Source organism: Carettochelys insculpta, chromosome 25 (assembly GCF_033958435.1).
Source record: "Carettochelys insculpta isolate YL-2023 chromosome 25, ASM3395843v1, whole genome shotgun sequence".
In the NCBI taxonomy this organism is placed as follows: Eukaryota; Metazoa; Chordata; order Testudines; family Carettochelyidae; genus Carettochelys; species Carettochelys insculpta.
Genome location: NC_134161.1, coordinates 4,382,703 through 4,397,873, shown reverse-complemented (window position 1 = coordinate 4,397,873; position 15,171 = coordinate 4,382,703). Strand labels below are relative to the sequence as shown.

General features: G+C 53.5%; 1 protein-coding gene across 1 annotated transcript; it reads left to right on the top strand.

Annotated features, from left to right (window-relative positions):
* The first annotated feature begins 275 nt into the window (after positions 1-275).
* On the top strand, positions 276-14,904 carry TMPRSS5 (transmembrane serine protease 5). The gene is made up of 13 exons (XM_074976955.1): positions 276-370; positions 2,343-2,469; positions 4,663-4,770; positions 5,332-5,454; positions 6,270-6,405; positions 8,321-8,434; positions 9,106-9,149; positions 10,220-10,382; positions 10,510-10,688; positions 11,085-11,183; positions 11,451-11,593; positions 12,842-12,994; positions 13,984-14,904. Exons 1-13 carry the CDS (start codon positions 368-370, stop codon positions 14,008-14,010), a joined length of 1,419 nt encoding a protein of 472 aa, XP_074833056.1. The 5' UTR covers positions 276-367; the 3' UTR covers positions 14,011-14,904.
* Positions 14,905-15,171: the final 267 nt, after the last annotated feature.

Below are 15,171 nucleotides of genomic sequence, written 5' to 3'. Positions count from 1 at the left end.
ATCCCTCTGTCCTGCCTAGCCCAGCGGAGTGATGAGCACCTCCCCATGGGGTGCCCCACAGGAGTGGCCTGTGTCTTGGGCACAGGGAGGAGGGCAGGCTGTTGCCAAGCAACTGCCCCTTCTCTATTACAGGCACCTGACCGACAGGTTGTCAGGAGGAGGGCAAGGCACTCTGGCGGCCTCCCAACTTCTCTGGGGAAACAACAGTTCTATTCATTGGGACGCCGGAGCGGCTGGATTGTCTAGGCCTGGCGGGCGGTCCGAGACCCCGGCTATTTAAGGGCAGGCCTGAGCAGCTGTGCCTCTATCGGGGAGCAGCTGCTGCCCCCACGGAGCAGTGACAGTGAATTAGCTACATGCCGCCATCATGGTAAGGAGCCTTTTATGTCCTCTGTGACCACTTGCTGCCTGGGGCTTGGCAGACCTGCACCTCAGAGTGGAAGTGGGGAGGTCTGGGGGTTCCTTCATGCTTAGGTGACCGCACTTCCCTATACCAAATACAGGACCCCTGGCCTCTTGTGGGGGGGGGGGGGGGGCGGTGCTCTCTAGCACCTTAGTGGCTTTTGCCTGAAGCCACACGCAGGGCACTGCTGTGGCTCTGCCAACCAGGGAAGTGCACTAATATATGGGACCATTTGCCTGCTTGCTTAAAAAAAAGGACAGTCCCCCTAAAATGGGACAGATGGTCACCCTATGCCATACCCTAGAACAGGGCTCTCAGCCTTTCTGCATTCCCCAGCCAAGTGCTATAAACTCCAGGGCTCAGCTGTGCCACAGCAACAGGCTTTCTGCATACGAAAGCCAGGGCTGGCACTGGGGGACTGTGGTCAGGGCTCTGGTGTGGGGCACTGGGCTATTGCCCTGTCTTGCTCAGGCTGGGGTGTCAGCTCCATGCAGCAAGTCTGGGCCTTCTGCTGTAGGTGGCAAGGCTTGGACGTCCCTTTTTCTCCTGAGCTCAGCAACTGTAATGCCAACCCTGGTCTCTGCTTGGCTTTGGCAGTGCCCCCCCCACCCCAAACCTGCTTGCTGCCTCCTGGCTGAGAGCCTCTGCAGCAGAAGCTCTAACATGCTCTACCATTTGCATCCACCTGTCCTGAGAACAGGAGCATGGAATGGTGGGCTGGAAACCTAGTGAAGAGCCTGCAACTGGGGCCACAAATGGAAAGCCAAGGAATAGTGTTGGGTTCTTCACCAGGTATCAAGTGATGACCAGGGAGGGCAGGAAGTACATAAGCAGGATGAAATATTTTATCTGTCTTAGGTGTTCTCCCAGCCTTTTGGGGAACCCCATGGCACAGCTCCTTGAGGACAGCCTGTGGCAACATGTCCTGGATAGATCTTGAGCAAAACCAGCACTTTGATGGAAACGCTTTGGGTCAAAAATGTCTTAGAAAACCTAGGATGTTTCAGGGCTGGGGATAAGGGGCTGTTTTGCTTCCTCCTTTCCTTTAAGAGTGGGAAAGGGGGCAAGGGATTATGGTAGTATTGTCTTTTTTTAAAAAAAAAAAAAAAAAAACCTCAAACTTCTTAAAACAAAATGAAAATGTTTTGTGGGTTTGAAGTTCCTCCAAGAGCTCCCCTGGTGCATTGACCAGGTGTACCAGGTGCACATTCACCAGCTTACACCAGGCTGCAAGGAGAGTGCTCTGTCTCCCACCTTGCAGCCTAGACCTGAGATCTCCCCCAAAGGGAACATTGACCAACTTTTCTCCATCCATCTGCAGAATAAATCTAATGTGAACCGCCACCAGTAAGCACGTGCTCCTGGTTGTGGGTGCTCCGCTCATCTGCATTTGTGGCTCTGGGTGACTATCCCAGTGCAGAGCTCAAGGGAAAACTGTCCCAGACCCTCGGGATATCTGGGCATATCCACTGAGGACAAAGGAAATGCTGCTTCCCAAACTGCTCTGGCTTTATTCATCTCCTGAAATCTTACTGATCCTGGTTCCTCAGCTCAGCACCCCACTGCAGAGCTCCCTCTCTGAGCTTGCCTATTTGAAGACCCCTCTTGGCGGGGGGCAGCATTCTAGGGAACAGAGGGAAGCATGAGGTTTTTAATGACCACTTGGGGATGGCAGGACCCTCTTTCAGCACAGCTGGGCACCAGTCCCTGCAGGAGTGGGGTGTTGAGGTTGGTTGTCTTAGGAAGGCCCTTGGCTATGATTTATTACAATGGATGGAGAAAATTCATAGGCTATTGGTGGTCCTGGGTGAGGGGGTTTTCAGATCTGAGCACAGCAAAAGTGACTGGGCCAGGAACCAGCCCCACCAGTGCATTATGGGCCATTCCCTGAGGAACTCAGTGGCTCCTGATTTGTACAGATCTGTTTCTTTCCCTTCAGAGTCTTGGGTCAGTTGCCCAGTTCCCCATTGACCTTCAGAACCCCACAGAGCCTGGCTGTGCCCAGGGGGGCAAGACAATGGCACCAGGAGGAGAAGCAGGAAGGACGCGAACATCACCAAGACATGGTGAGCTAATCGTGGGATGGGATGGCTGGTGCAGGATGGGGGGTTAAGGGTTTCTCTGCTTGGCCTGGTGTGCACACCAACAGATGAGGCGGCCAGGACTCGTGCCCACAACACCTGCTCACATCAAGGGGACTGCAATCACCTTGCCTAGGCAATGAGCTGTCAGACCGAGGAGGGTCTTGGGCAACGGTCCCTCCAGCTCACACCAGAATGGGTGGAAGCTGAAGCCTCTGCTCCAAGGCTGCACCCTCAGTGTCAGCAGGCCATAGCCCTCAATTCCCTTGGTTCAGGCTGTTTCTTCCTCATCTGCCACCTCTGTAGAAACCTGAAGTGGTACAGCGAGGATGGACAGCTGGCTCCTGCTGTTGCTGGGAGGTACTGAGCAGAGCCTGGGGGGGAGCGGTTTGCAAGGTCAGAAACAAGACCAGCAGCCTATCAGCTATTCCACTGCCCCACTTCCCTCAGTGGTGCACAAGCCTTGGCCAGTCTCTACACCCAAAGATGGAAGGTCAGATTCCTACTGGCCTGATTTTCAAGCCAGTGGTCTTCCACCAGTGTGCCCTGAGAAGTGCCAGTGGCAGAAATGTAAGCAATTCCCACCCTTTCCCACCAACAATGGCTCTGCAAAGAGTTGTTGTGGGGAGGGCAGGGGGATGCTGATCCTGCAGGACCCTGTTCATACCAGGAGGCAGTTGAGATGCTGCCTTCTGGCCTAACCCAGCTGGAAGGGGAGACCACCCCTACTCCCTGCTGCGGCAAGGTGGAGGGAGGGAGCCTTTTGCAGCTGGGATGTTTAAAAGCTGCATCCGATAGGCTGGCAGGGTAGGGAGCTGCTTTCCATGGTTGCTCATGTACTCAGCATGGCACTGAGCAGGTGTTAGGGATTTGAAAATGGGTCTGTGCTTGCTGTCCAAGACTGGGTGTTCTGTGGTGCATTTGAAACATTGATGCATTTGATCCTTGTAGGCACTACTGTGTTGCAAACACCTAGTGAGATTGTAACCATAGTAAACGTGATATTCGTGAGCAATCGAGCCCACTGAAAAGCGGGTGTGCTGAGGAATTGTTCGTCGCATCGAAATGTGACGCATTCTGAGAAGATTGCTTATGCCCTGCCCAAGACCCACAGTTCACAAACTTGTTTCACTTTGGGGTCGAGAAGCCCCCACCCTTCACCCTTGAAACTAGCAGGGCCCCTGCAACCTGTCTAAAGTAATCCAAACCAATGGCAATGGGGACTAGTCCAATTCTAAACTCTGGCACGTAAGACAAGTCTGCAGAAAGTAAAAAGTTGAATTGTGGTCTCGCTTTTGGACACCAGACATAAAAATAGTAACAGACCCCTCCATTTAAAAGGGATGGGTGAGCCTGAGACCCAGCAGCTCCCCCAATGAACCGTTACACCCCTGCTCTAAACAAAGCTCTTGAAGCCATGTTCTATCCTCCAGGCTCTGCTGCTGGCAAATGTCACTTACATTCCCCGCTTGGGAACAGCAACACAGACTTCCTGTGGGATCTGGCAGGCTGAATTTTTTTCCGTGGGTGTTAAGGTGTAGAGCACCCTGCTTGGAGGGGGCTGGTATAGCCAAGTGTTACCACTGCCTGTCCCGTCTCCATGTCTCCTGGAGAAGGTCCCTGCAAATCACACTTGATTTAAAGGTGTCTCACCGGCCAGGCTTTTTCTAAAGCCAACCCTAAATGCAGCCAAGAGGGTCAGGCTCCCCAGTGTGTGGTCCTGAAGATCACGTGCTCGTCACTAGTGTGTGCACAGTGCAGCATCACCTCTTGTGCTTATGGAAATGACCAGAGCCTCACTGGGGATCTGCAGATATTTCCCCTCTGGACATGCAGCTGGTAATGCACAAGTAAGCAGACAGTGTGGTCCTGTTGTGCTGGCTTCTTTAATTGAAAGGAGCCTGTGGCTCCTCTCCCTTAGCTCCCTCTTGTGCCTAGAGGGATGATAGACCAGGAAAGGATCCCACCTTAGTTCTCACTTGGCATTTGCGCCCTGGGAGAGTCTTGCTGGCAGTGGAGACCTCGTGCCCCATCCTGGGTAGGCTGCTTGGCGAGTGCTCACAGAGAGTTTATGGTGAGCTGGAGAGTTGACTAAGGGCTGGATACGACTCAAGCAGCAGAAGACAGTGAGACCCAGAACTTGTTCAGTATTGGACTCCCTCCTTTTCTTTTCCCCAGGTTCTTCCCACTCATCCCAAGGAAACCACTGCCCCATCAGGAGATGGATCCTGTTGCTTGGGGCTGTTGGGCTGCTGGCAATGGTGGCTGTTGGGCTGTGGCTCCTAGGTCTGTATCTGCTGGAGATGTCGCTCCTCCAAAACCATCTTTCACCCTCCTGGCCAAGATAGAGAGCGGGGCTGTGGGGTCACACAGGTGACAAGTGAATTGTTGCCATGGACCCAGGTACACAGACCCAGGCATGGGAAAAGCCCAGATCTAAGCCTAGGAAATAGGAGCTTGACACAGAGGGCCCTGGTATAGGCTCTAGTCCAGGTCTGCTGAGCACCCCTGGGCAAGTGCTTTCCACTGAGTCATTCTCCTCCCACCCCCATGTCTGTTCCCATGTAAGCTCTGGGGGGCGGGGGGGAGGAACCATCTTTCACTGTTCATACAGCACCTTGCACAATGGGGGGTGGGGCCGTCCCATCTTAATTTACAGGGCCAATAATAAATCAGCCTCTTAACTGAAAGCAACTGGAATCTCCTTTTGGACTTAAGCAGGCTTTCGAGCAAGTCCTAAGGGTATACCTATCCCCCTTGGGGCCAGGGCAGGGCTGTTGCTTCTAGTGTGCATTCTGGTGCCCTGTCTGGGCCATCATGTCTCCATCCTTGTGCTTCCTCTTGAAGTGAAATTCCAGCTGATGCTGCCATTGGACCAGGATTCCAGCCCCCTGCAGGACACTGGGCCAGTCCCGATCTGCAGAGACATGGGAGAAGACGAGCCCATGGTCACAACAGCTCCCAGGAAAGGTTGGGGATCTTTACTCTCCTTGTAGCCAGGAGCCCAAGGGAGAGAAGTGTCACTTAGTGTGGCCCTCTTGCTCCATGCGATCTGTGGGAACACCCAACAATCCAGCCAGATTTCCTTTCCTTAAAGGCGCACAAAGAACCAACATGTCTGCCTGCCCCTCTCTCGTTGTCAAGACAGATCAGAAAGTTTCCCCCTGGGTTTTGGGTGGCTCTTACATTTGGCAGGAAAAAGCCAGGCCTTGTCTTCCTCTTCCCTTCCCTGAGGCTGTTTACGGTCTCTGGGGCTGTGGCATCACAGGAGCAGCTGAAGAGCTGTGCCCCATGGCTCGTGGTGGGGGGGGGGGGGGCATTGCTGCTTCTCCCAAGCCAGAGAGAAGTGGGGAGCTCTCTGAATCCCTCTGCTTGTGTAAGGAGTATCTCAGATGAGGCTCAAGCTCATTTTGCAGCTGCTATTTTGCTCACACATACCCGGCTCAATATTTGCCTTTATACCCGGTCCTCAGAATTCTGTGGTGTGGTTCTTTTTGACTTTGGCATAATATCAGAGCAACAGGGAAGCTGCATAGACAACTTCGCATCACGCTACCCAGAGTACTTTGCCAGTACCCAGCAGAACTCCCTGAATCCTGAGTGTGCAAAAATGGCCAAGAGTGGTTAGCAATAGCCCAAATGTTGTATGGGGCACAGTGCAGACCCAGACTTGAGCAGGATTTCTCTCTCCTTTGTCACTGGAACTTTATTGTGTTTGGCTTTGGCCTCTGCAAAGAGCTGGTCACAAGGAAACTGGCAGGACACTTTTCATAAAATGGTTTTAGTGTCTTTCAGAATAAACACGGGCAACTTCTTGTTGGAAGTGCAGGTGGAAGGCAGGCCCGGCTGGCTCCTGGCATGTCACGAGCAGTGGAATCTCTCACTGGGGACCCTGGTCTGCAGGCAGCTGGGCTATCTCCGGTAAGTGGTGCAGTTGGCCAGTCGGAGGCCCAAGCCTTTGCTCTGCTGCTTTTATGGAGATACTGCAGGAAGCAATGTGGTCCAAACACAGGACTGGGAGCTGGCCATGGAATTATTGATGCCTATGTACTGGGGTTTTGAAATGGGGTCCCATTGTGCTTGTCCCATTTCTTCCCCTTTCTATATAGCCACAGGGAAAGGGAGGAAACCCCCAAAATGAAACCATTTGGGGATTAGAATTTTCACTTAAAAAAACCACCAAAAAAAACCCTGGAAAATTAAGGCCAAACTTCTTGGCTGGGGGGCAGGGGGTATCAATCTGATTTTTTGAGCTGCACTAGAGGTACTGCAACTGGAATTTGTTTACTGGGAAGCTGCTACAGAGGTCTGAAGTTTTTCAGCATCCTGGACTGTGGAACTTGTTCCATCACCTTGCTTGGGAGCTGTGTTTTTAAGCCTATATCTTACCCTGGCTGGTCAAGTTACTCCTGGTTCACTGTTCTCCTGGCCGCTGCTGTTCTGTAGCTGTGCATTTCCCTCCCCCTCCCACCACCCCCCAAAACATCACCACAGATGAGGATTTTGTGGCAAATCAGAAGCAGGACTCCCAGGTTCTAATTGTGCCGCCTCCACCTCTTGTGACTTCCTTTTTGCTGCCTTGCTTCCCCACAGCCTTCAAACAAGGATCAGGACAGTTGCCCATTTCCCAGGTGAGCTCACTCATGTTCAGAACAGGTTTTGAGACCCTCATTTGGCAGGGATTTGCAGAGGACAGTCTTAATCTCCTGTTTGTACACCCTGCAGGGCTAGCAAAGGGATAGTAGCTTCAGAAGATACAGTTTACTGGAGCAAGCAAACCTCTTATTTCTTTTCATACAGCTGGAGTATAAAGTTTATTGATGTGCACTAATATAATAGAGCTATACCTGTCTCATAGGACTGGAAGGGACCTTCAGAGGTCATGGAGTCTCATCCCCTATCCTTACAGCAGGACCTATCATTGTCCCTGACAGGTGTTTGTTTGCCCCAGGTCCCTAAATGGTCCCACTCAAGCACCAGGATCACCATCCTGGGTTTAATAGCTCAATGTTCAAATCATAGAGCTACCCTTTCCCGTCAGTATTTTTATTTAGCCACTAGATGTCCCTGTGCTGCACAGCTCCAGACAGATCACTAGCAGTCCTTCGGCAAATGAGTCAAATGCCTTCATTTCTAAGGCACCGCAGTACTGATTGTTTGTGAAGCTACAGACTAACATCGCTACCCTTAAGAGTGGGCTACCCTCTAGGATGACCACATCTCTCTTCCCCCTGCCCCCCCCCAATGTGGGACAGGAAGATAAGAAGAGGCAAGGGGCAGCTCCTCCAAGCCCCAGGGAGCTGGGATGAAGGCAGCAGCCCCCAGCCCTACCCCGGAGCCCCAACAGCCCCAGTGTTCCCCCTGCTTCCCTGAGGCTCTGGGAAGTGAGGAATGGTGGGATGGCCTGAATATGGGACAACTAGGACACCTTCTTGGCATCCCAAACACAGGACTGTCCCACCCAATACAGGATGGAAGTTCACCCTATTGTCCTGTCTGGAACTTAGTCTCGGGGACATTACCCCTGGTAAACGATAGAAAAAACTGGAGCTTAAGTTGTATGGATGCACTTCCTTTTGAAGCTATAGTTGGTAGCCCTCGTGTGTAAGGACCATGAAACCTGGCAGGATGAAGGTTTAGGCCTCCTCGTGTGTGAGGGTGATTGTACTTAACCCTCTCATCCCTGTGTGAGCAGTGGCGAGAATGGGCATATAGAAACTAGTGTACAATGGTCCTGTGTGGAAGAGAAGCAATGGGTGTGGGCACTGATCACTTGGCAGGACAGCCTGGCAGGCCCCTCACTCTGTTTTGGTGATGACATTTGCTGTTTCTACAGACTCACCCATCACAAAGGTGTGAACCTGACAGATGTCAAGGTGAATGGAACACAACAGTTTGCTCAGGTTGTGCCTGACCAGAAGAGCCGCATTGAAGACATGTGGCAGGTCAGGTGGGTGATGGAGTGGGACTGGACAGAAGGACCCTTCACTGCTGCCTTGTGAGGGGAAAACCTCTGTTTCTGGCAGTGACTCTGCACGGCTGGCATCGACTCTGATCAGCAAATAAATTGGGAGGGAGAAAATCTGAACTGGCCACCAAATGGGAAGGCAAATGACCAACCACTGTGACCCTCCCTCCAGTGGCAGCACCATGCTGCTACACTGGCATGTACCCCAGCTTGCACTCAGCATGTGGGGTAACTTCTCTGGGTCTTGGATGGGGCCCAGACAGCCTGTGCTTTGCTGATCAAGTACCTGCACTAACCAATGGGGCATGTTTACAAGCCTGCACTACCAGGAGGGGAGCTGGTGTACAGGCCTTGTAACACAGCCCTGCTCGTGCTACAAACAACTCTGCTGTGGCAGACACACACTGCCTGCATCCTTGCACATATAAGTGTCATAACCTGCACCGGCTCAGGTCTGCCAAGTGCTTGGAAGGCAAAGGTCTTTCTAGGAGAGTGATGGCAATTCTTTCTAGGCCTCCTGAGTGAGTCTGGCTGGGCATAGCTCCTGCTGGAGCAGCCATGAAAGCCTGTGATGGGCCATTGCTGGGTTTCACAGCTGCTGAGAAATTCCCTTCTAAGGCTGACTCTTTTTTTTTTTTTTAATTCTCGTGCAGGAGCAGCTGTGCTTCTGGGCGAATTGTAGCTCTGAAATGTTCTGGTAAGTGCTCTCACTGCCTCTTCAGAGCACTGGAAGCCTTCTGCATTCCTTGGGCTATTAGACCCTCCATTAGTTTGGGGCAGGGAGGAGCTGCAGGTCAGCTAGGCCCTGACCACCCTGTGCTCAGCCTGGCCCAGGCTTGGATTTTGTAAAGCTCGTGTCACTCTTCACAGAGCAGTTTGCACCAAAGCAGCAGCTCCTGGGGGGCAGAGACTGCACGTGGCAGAGCTACTGTGAGGTAGTTGCAGGGTGTTTGAGCAACCCTGCAGGAAAAGGTCAGCCCAGACCAGTTTCCTTGGGTGGAAGGGAGACTCAGCTTCCCATAAGACAAAAGAGCAAAATGTAGAGGAGGTTCCGAAACCACCCAGACGACTTTTTTTTGTCCCTGTGACTTCGTCACTTGAGTCTGCCAGCAGCCAAATAGCCAGCAGCTCCCCAATCTCCTCCTGTCCATAAGGCACAGCTCCCACGTAACCAGCAGCACACGCAACCCCTGCATCTAGAATCCCAAAGGACGCCCCTTCCACTTGTCAAGGAAGGCAGCTGTCACCCTGAGGCCAAGGGCTTTGCAGGGCAGGTCCTGAGGCACAAACCCTGAGACTGCCTCAGGGGAGAGGTGGGAATTTGACCTCCATTGCTATTCTCTCCAGCTCACTCTAAGCCCGGGGGGGCGTGTTCCATACTTCCATTAGGTCACTGCTGGGAAGGCAGCGACCCTGGGCTCTGAGCGCACCCAAGTGGCCTTCACACGGGAACTGGCACAGCTGACAAAAGAAAAGGAGAAAGTGGGGATCACCCTGGCAGCCTGCAAGATGGGGCATGGCTGAGTGAGGGACTGGGCAAAGCACAAGCCCTGGAGAGGGGGGCAGGATTCCTGTCTGCTGCCTCATTTTCCCTTGTCTCCCATTTCCTGTCTAATTCTCCTCCTCCTTAGTGCTCCTTCTTCCCCAGTCCAAGCCACCCTCTCCTCCACGAGAGGGCAGGGTTCCCCAGGCACCCTTTGCTGCCCCACCCCCACACTTTCAGGTGATGGGGTGGGGGGTACCCAGAGCATGTTTCTGCTTGTGCAGAGTGTGGCCTAGGCTCCCGGGCAGCCCGGATCGTTGGCGGAAGTGACGTGGCATTGGGCCGCTGGCCGTGGCAGGTCAGCCTGTACCTCAACTCCAGACATGTCTGCGGAGGCTCTGTGGTGTCACACAACTGGGTCATCACAGCTGCCCACTGCGTGGACAAGTGAGTCTCTGGGGACAGCAGAGCAGGAGGCCTGGGGGTACAGCTCCAGGCAGAACTTGGCAGCCTGCCCCAGAGGGAGGGAGCTGCCCCCCCCCACCCCCAGCAGCACTGCCCTGTGTCTGCTCAGTTACAGGCTGCCCCAGGTCTCCAGCTGGCTGGTCTTTGCCGGGATTATCACCCACATGGCAATCAAAGAGCAGGCTGGGCTGGCAGTGGAGAAAATTATCTCCCACCCCTACTACGATGACAGGCATCACGACTATGACATCGCCCTGATGAAACTCGCAGAGCCCTTGAACTTCTCTGGTGAGACCCTCCTCCGCAGCCATCTCCCTCTAAGTGGGCCCCTGGCTTCCCTCCCAAGGGGACTGAGGAGAGCCACCCCTGTGACTGGATTCCCACCCTGGGGGCTGGTGCTTGATCCTAGGGCAGTGCCAGTACAAGGCAGGGGTCTGGCTGTGGAGAGGGGGTAGCGACAGAGCTTGCCCCAGAGCCTGGCAGAGCACTCGCACCTCATGGGCTGTGGATGCCATGAAAGAGGTGGGCAGCTTTCGAAAGAGCTGGGAGCACGTTGCGCAGGTCACAGCGAGAGCTGGGCTCCTCAGAGTCTGGCCCTGTCGCAGGGGGAACAGCTCCTGGGAGCCACTCGTGGTTAGTGCTGGGTATGCTGAGTTGGCACTGCTAATGTCTCCCTTTCCCCAGAGGCTATCCATGCCGTCTGTCTACCGCTTGCCCATCAGGATTTCCCCCACGGCACCCACTGCTGGGTCTCTGGCTGGGGCTACACCAGACCTGAACATGGTGAGCAGCTCCAGGCAGTGCAGAGAGCACTCGCGAGTGATGGCTGGATGCCCCCACAGGGGGTGTCTGACTCTCCAGGAGCGTGTGGAGTCCCTCATGGCAAACCTCTTGCTGCCCTCAGCCCCAATCTGCTGCTTATTGCAGGACTGGCCTCCTTGCAGGCCCCCCTCTCCTCCCAGGGCCCTGGAGATGAAATGTCTCTGGCCCTGGCATGTAGCCCCCAGACTACAGGTTCAGTGCCTCCCTTTTGTGCTCATCTCTCTCCAGTTCATGTCTCTGAGCTGCTGAAGGAAGCTAGTGTTCCCCTGATCAGCCCCAAGAAATGCAACAGCTCCTGCTTGTATTCAGGCAAGCTCACCCCCAGGATGCTGTGTGCTGGCTATCTGGATGGGAAAGTAGATGCCTGCCAGGTAAGAGCTGGCAGCATGGTGCTGCTTGAGGACTGGACCCTTCAGAGAGGTGGGAGTCAGCCCTATATGTGGAAACAGGGGAGAGGTTGGGTAACAGGGCTCCTCAGCTTCCCCCCCTCAGCCTGCTTACTGCAGAGGGCCTGATGGATATGCTTGGGGTCGGGGCAGAGGTGTGTCAAGGGCTGAAGTGGGAAGGCCTGAGCGGCAGAGCAGGGGCACAGTGCAGAGCTCAGGAGAAGCAGGACTGTGGGGTTGATTCCTCAGTAGAACCCAGGAGGGCATCAGGGTGTCAGAGGTGGAGAGGGGATCTACATCCTATTGATCCTTCAGGAACTTGTAGAAGTGAAGCCACTGCCATAGCTTAGAGGAGTGCTCCTATAACAGGGTAGATGCTCATCTGCCCTAATGCTCTGAGCACCAAGCTGTCCCAGTCACTTGTCCTCTGTCACTTGAAGTCCTAAATTCCTCCTGCTCTTGGCCATGGCCAATGCCCGATGAGTTCACACTCCATCTTCCCCTGACCCTCTCTTTGCTTTAGGACAGTGAGCCAGAGAGTGGCAGCCTGCGGTCAGGCGTGCATCGTTGACAGGCTTAACCCTGTCTTCTGCACTGCCACCAGGCCCAGCTGGAGCCAGGGCCTTGAATAAAGCAGATTGTAGTATCTAAATCCCAACTCCCATCCAAACCAAGCGTTGAGCCCAAAATCAAAGGGAGCTAAGTGCCTAATGCCATTTGTTCATCTGGGACTTGGAGACCCCAAAGCTGCAGATTTATCAATGAGGGATGTGTCAGGCCAAGAAAGCCCATTCAACAGAGGCTGGATATGGCTGTTACTGCAATGCTGGAAAGCAGCACTGAGGTGGGGAAAGACGCAGCACTGAGGTGGGGAAAGACCCTCCACTGAGCCCAGTGCCCTGCTTTAAGCTGTTTGCAACTCCCTGGAGCAGCTCCCGGCAGCATCTCCCACAGGGACGAAGGGCTGTGCTCAGCCAGAGCAAGGAGAGCACGGGGGCCAGTACTGTAGCATTGTGGCCCAGAGTCCCAAAGGGGGTCTGCTGTTCTGCCCCATTTATTCCAACACCTAAAGGCCAGGACTGTGTAAAAGGGCCAGGAAAGTACTCCGAGATCCCCTGCCTGCAGAAGAGGGAATGAGGGAAGCCGAAGAACTGAAGCGAAGTAGCAGAGCTGAGGGTTAGCTCTTTTCAGGCCGAGGGAGGTTTTGACCCTGGCGCTTGCTCTGCCCTGCAGGGAGACAGCGGGGGGCCACTGGTGTGCCAAGATGAACTTGCCTGGCGCTTAGTGGGCATCGTCAGCTGGGGCACAGGGTGTGCCGATCCCAACTCCCCTGGGGTTTACACCAAGGTGGCCGAATTCCTGGACTGGATTTATCATGTCGTTGAGGTAGGGGGAGCAAATGGACCTTTGAGGAGAAGCTGGAACACAGCAGGATGTTGGTTTAGCAGTACTGGCTTTCTCCTTACCCAGCCGCTGCGTGGCCATGCAGCTGCCTGTTAAGCCCAGCTCAGGGATGCAGCAGGGAGAGGCTTCTTTCCAAGCCCTCAAAGTGCCAGGACGGGCAGGGAGAAGCCCATCCCTGTGTGGAGCTGCCATAAGGGGGAGAAAGGGGCCCGAGCAGTAAGCCCAAGCTCCAACCTCCTGCCCCAACTTGAGCCTTCCCCAGGCCTGAACACCCTCCTGAACCGTCCTTGTCTGCACCCCAAAACCAAGCCCCCGCCTTGTGCCTCTCTCCAAATCTAGAGTTCCCCATCCTCCGTTGTGCCTCAGAGCCTTGCAGCCCAGCCATGAGCTCCCTCCGAAGCTCAAAACCCCTTCACCCCAGTCCCACCCTATGAATTTTGACAGGGGGACTGCATAAAGGCAGGGTCGGTGTCCCGCCCAAGTGCCCATCAGAAATTCATTCTGGTCAGCTGAAAAAGTTTGCCTCGGTACCCAGCTTTCAGAGCAGCTGTGTTAAGCAGTTGATCCAAAATGATCAAGGAAGCTGAGAGCAGCTTAAAGGCTCAGAGTTTTACTGTGATAAGCTTTTTTAGGAGTTACAACTACAGCCACAGAAGCACAAAGGGGGGAACAACAGAGAGGAGGGACTGTGCCTCGACACCCAATGGTGTTTGAAGGGCAGATGATGCTGGGAGCAAGGGGTGCTGTCTTTAAAAATTGTAAAATAGCTTTATTTCCTGATTCAGATGCAAATATTCGTATTGATCTCCCACCCCAGAGCTTCAAATAAGACTATCAATCCTCCATTGCATAGTTTAGATTTTTTTGTGGGGGCCGGGGCAAAGTAAAACTTTCAATTGCTGATTCCAGGGGAGAGACTGTCTCTCAGAGCACAGAACTGATGCAGCTTTTTCTGTCTGATTTCTGAACAGAGCCACTCAGACTCAGCAAGCAGTTGACTGCAGGAGCACGTCCCACACGTTTGAGAGAGACGAGTCCAAGATAAACTGACACCCGCTGTGCACCTTTGTCCCACTTATTGTTCCAGTTAAAATGGTGCAGCATGAACAGAAAAGGCTGAGGGTCTTGCTCATGACAGACTGACTTGGTTGACCTAATGGTGGTTGCCTTAAAGCAGCCTAGGGGAGTGGATGAACAAGCCCTTGGTGACAAGATGCCATTCATGTTCTTCGCTCTCTCCTCCGCCTGACAAGGGATTTGTAGAGGGCTCACCTCCTGCCCAGGGCAGGCAGCCAAGCGCTTTATGCCTCAGAGTGATAGAAGCACCTGCACTCACCAAGTGGAGCTGTTCTACTTTACGTGGGCTGAACAGCCTTTCGTGAAAGACTAAGCATGTGAGGCTGGCTCCCAGGTCATGCTTCACCGATAAGGGATCTGAACAGCTAGCTGCCAGCAGGCTGAATGTTGTGGACTGGGCAAGGGAGTATGATTCCTTGCTCTCGCCTCTGAAGTGTTTAACTTTTTGTATTTTTATTTAGACAAGGCAGCCTCAGGCTGGCGTGTGCAACCCATCAGTTAAACTACAGGTGTAGGCTTATGGCAGTTGTAGGTGAAAAGCTGCTCTCACAGGCTTGGCTGAGCTGCTCTCAAGAGCAGGTGGGTGGGGAGAAGCTGTTCCCTAGCTGCTGAGGCAAGACTTGGCCCTTGCCCTTACAATTTAAAGATAAGGTTTGCACCTTTCTGAAGTTAAGTTTGGGACTGAGCATCTCAAACCAGGGCTCAGTTGTGTGGATTTCTAGCCCTTCTGCTTCATTTACTTTCGCAGTGCAATGGTATTAAAGCAGCTCTGACCACCTACAACCTGATGATGCTGAATAAAATAAATAGCTGGTTACAAACAGGCACTTTACTTAATGTTGGACCAACGAATAAGTTACTGAACGAACTCCACTTACAGCTTAAACTTATGCTATGCAAGCAGAGTATGCTATTCACTACCTCTACTGAACCAGAGCCCCAGTAGTTTGCAGTGCTGGGGCTGGTGCTTGGGCGGGGGCTAGGATTCAAGTGGAAAAACACAAGGGGGTTGTTCTCAGAATAAGGTTAGCAAAGAAAACAGGGGTGGGGGAAAGAGGTGATAGAGACATCAAAGGGCAGCA